The sequence below is a fragment of the Otolemur garnettii genome, unplaced genomic scaffold (genome assembly GCF_000181295.1).
Source record: "Otolemur garnettii isolate 467f Iridium unplaced genomic scaffold, OtoGar3 scaffold00039, whole genome shotgun sequence".
Taxonomy (NCBI): Eukaryota; Metazoa; Chordata; class Mammalia; order Primates; family Galagidae; genus Otolemur; species Otolemur garnettii.
Genome location: NW_003852434.1, coordinates 8,544,774 through 8,548,436, shown reverse-complemented (window position 1 = coordinate 8,548,436; position 3,663 = coordinate 8,544,774). Strand labels below are relative to the sequence as shown.

Genomic DNA, 3,663 nt, shown 5'->3' with positions numbered 1-3,663 from the left:
TGTTAAAGAAGGGAGTTTGCTGTCTCATTTTACCTTATGGATTGAATTTTGTAAAGCGAGTCTGACTCTTATGGTAATGAGATGAAGGGACCTCTTTATACCTCAGGAACAGAATGCACATCGGAGTTCAAACCGAAAAGAGGGAAGCCGTGCTCAGACACCTGAGCCCGAGGTTCCCGCTCGGTTTTGCCATTTCCTGGCTGTGAGACTTTGAAGGAAGTATTTCTTCTCTTTGCCCCGCAGTTGTTTTAACCTAAAAATGATGACACAAAGGACAATAGGATTGAAAAGAAAGCAATAAATGAATATATTTCAAGTGCTTAATGTCCTGCCTTGGAGAGAGAGTTATTTACTGATGTTGTTAGACAAAATGATGGTCAGTGCGTGTGGCGTGTGACGTGTGTGCTCGCTGGGCTTTCTGCATCTGTCAGGAGAACATAATGGCTCCTACCTGGCAGAACCCTGACAAGGACGAAACGTAAGGCACTTGGGACACTGCCTGCCCCATTAGAGGTCGGACATAGAGCTTTCGTTACTACGCACAGTGGCCTCTACCCATTTACTCTCTCCTCTCTCCGTTCTCTGCCACCAGTCCGTGATCTTCATTCGGGACAGGAACTCTCACGGGCAGGAGGTGTCTGGGTACATCGACTTCGCCCACAGGCTGAAGACGGAAGATTTCGAAGTCTACTTCAACGGGAAAAAAAAACTTCTTCCCAAACCCACGGATATGAGGTAAGTTACATACAATTCTCACGCAGGGATGAGGGGTTTTTATTATCTGTTCTACATTGTGCCTCAAATGCTAATGTACATGTACGAGGAATGTCATAAAACTGATTATGTATAAAATAAGTTTTACAAGTGAAGAAGGAGCATAGATGTTCTTATTTTCTTTTAACAGCCTGAGAAAGAAGATTCTTCTGAGATGAGATAAATAAATTCTTAGTAACATTCCTTTTAAATGATAAGTAGAGCCTAAAAATTGTTAACCTCAGGAGGGTCTTGGATCACTTGGGACTTGTTCTGCCTAGAGGCCTCGGGGCAGCCTGTCTAACAGGCCCCCCCTTCCTCTGGTCACTAGCCAAAGTGCTGGCTCCTAACCAGCTCCCTCTCGTGTTCTCATCTCTGTCCTGTTCTAGGCTCCCTTCCTCTGGTGCTCTCATCCCATCACCCAGTGTCAGGATCTGCTTCTGACACCACTCATCAGGGCCTGGGACTGGTCAGGTCTCGGGCGGCTTAGGCAGGTTCCAGACACGGACCGCTAAGCTACCTTGCTTAGGAACAGTTTCTCTTAGGTGCTTGAGGGCTACCTGCCTTAGCTGGAGAGAGAGAGAGAGTGTCTTAGAGAGAGGAAAGCAGTCTTCTTGAACAGATAGCTCTTAGTCTTTAGCAGAGCTTGGTAATCTTCAGCAGAGAGACACCGTCCTGGCGTTCTACAGGCAGGAGAGGAGACAGAGTCAGAGTAAGCGAGTCCATGATAGAATGCGCATGCTTTTTGTCTGCCTTCTCCTCCAGCCTAATATAAGGCTGAGCTCGTGCCTCTCACCACCACAGGTGTAGAGACTGCCAATTCACCACTGCTCGCATCTCATGAACTCTCTCATGCTTGTTAGAACTAAATCTCTCTCCATGCCCTTTCCACCAAGGTGTTCCATTACAAGTATTTCCTATAACTCTCACTCCTCCTAGCCATAGGCTATATGGGCTGCTACAACCCAGGACATATTCGGCACTGCCAGCCTATTCCCAAACTGGTTCTTTCACTCCCTTCCTCACAGCACTCAAGCTAAATGCTTCATCTTTCACTTACCATAGAACTCCCAGAGCAGCAGCGTTCCGGTGTAACTCCCCACTGCTGCCTTCAGATCAGTATCTGACGCCGAGAACAGTAGTCTCCCCTCGGAAACTTCTGCCATCCTCTGTCCATTTTTATTGCTATTCTCTGAAGACTTTCTCAGCTACCACCATGTTGATAGACTCACTCTTTTCCTATTCAGCCCAGACGCATAGCATATCATTTAACTTTTCTCTTGCAATAATCTCCACTGCCATTGTCTTTTTGCCCTTTGGGTTTTATCTGTCCTGCTGACAGCCCCCCCCCCAAAGATTCATCCAGACATCTTCATTGTACCTGTGGCTGGACCCCTGGGTATTGCTGGAAGAAACTTTTGGAAATGGCACAAAGATGCAATGGCTGCTACTGATACTTTATGTCCCCAAACATCAGATGAGTTCTTTGCGACATCTAAAACGTATGTTCAGAATTAAATTTATTTTAGTCACTGAAGATGTCTGTTGCCTCTCTATCCCCAACTTGGTGAATGACACCGCCTTTGAAACTGGAGGCAAAATCTAGATGTTATCTCAGCTCTCTTTTTCTCTGTCGCCACTCTTGTTTATTAAAAACATGAGATCCTGTTGCCTTAACAGCTTTGTTTTTGTTCTATCAAATATAGGATGTCTCATTTCACCTAAAAACACTTCAGTGTGGATTTTTTCAAATGTCATTTTAAAGGCCAGCATCATGACATTATCACACCTACCAAAATAATTTCTTAACATCGTCTAATAGCTATTTAGTCCTTAATCGTATTTCATTGATTGTCTTTTGACTGTTGGTTTGACCAATTGAAATTCAAATAATATTGTGTTTTATATTCTACATCTGGCACATTTTTTGCTTTTAACTGTCCCCCTCCCTTTTTATTGACCTATTGCATTGTTGGAAGAACCAGGTACTAAAGGACCTTGTTCTGAAATCTCCATGTTCTGAATTTGATGGATCACTCTCATGCTGCTGTGCTCCTACTTCTATCCCTCTGTTCCCTATAACCTGATCGTATTAAAAGAGGGTTTTTCCAAGTAAGAGTCTTTAATATGTGGTGCTCTACACTTCCTATTGCCCCGGTGTTAGAGCTCCTGAGCTCCATCAGTGGGTTCAGGCAGGGTCAGTCTGATCGCATCATTATAAGGTTTTCCGTTGAGTGTTACTCATGGTTTCAGCATCTTCTCATAAAAGCTACCCATGTATTTTTTACTCAGGGTTACACAATGGTGTTTTCCAACTCTATCATTCACCCTGCATTTTTTAGCTATATTATTATTTCAGAGAAAATGATTTTTCCTTATCCCTTATTTGGTTACTCCAAAATATTCATGTAGAAAGACAAAATATTTGATTGTTTTCTTTAATTTATGAAAAATGCAAGGCTGGAAGCACAGACGAGTGTACAGGTTATGCCAGACTGTTTTCTAAAGTGATTGTACTGATTTACATGCATGCGAAGTTCTATCCAAGTGACCCGGCTCACCCTTATCTTCACCAACACAAGATATTATCAACGAACTTTTTTTTCCTGCTATGGTGAGTTACAAATGATCTCCCATTGTGGTTTTAATTCTTATTTACATGATTACTAATCAGGTTGGGCATCTTTTTATTGGCTGTTCAGATTTTCTTTCTATAAAGTACCTATTAAGATTTATTCCTATTTTTGTCAATTAAGTTTTTTCCTTCCAATTAAGTTATCCTAAATTGTAGGATACTTTTTGACCTTTGCCTCTGCAGCTCGCACTTTTGTGTCATGTTTAATAAATTCTTCCTTCTCCGGAGGTCATAAAGATACTGTCTCACAGAGGGTTACAGCTTTGCTTTTGATT

General features: G+C 42.5%; 1 protein-coding gene across 1 annotated transcript in view; it reads left to right on the top strand.

The window, feature by feature from the left end:
- CUNH4orf22 (chromosome unknown C4orf22 homolog) overlaps nucleotides 1-3,663 on the top strand; it is a 486,210-nt gene that overhangs the window by 395,817 nt on the left and 86,730 nt on the right. The window contains exon 7 of the mRNA XM_003790054.1: nucleotides 593-735. Coding sequence (XP_003790102.1) covers nucleotides 593-735 — 143 coding nt within the window. The remainder of the gene's footprint in view (nucleotides 1-592; nucleotides 736-3,663) is intronic.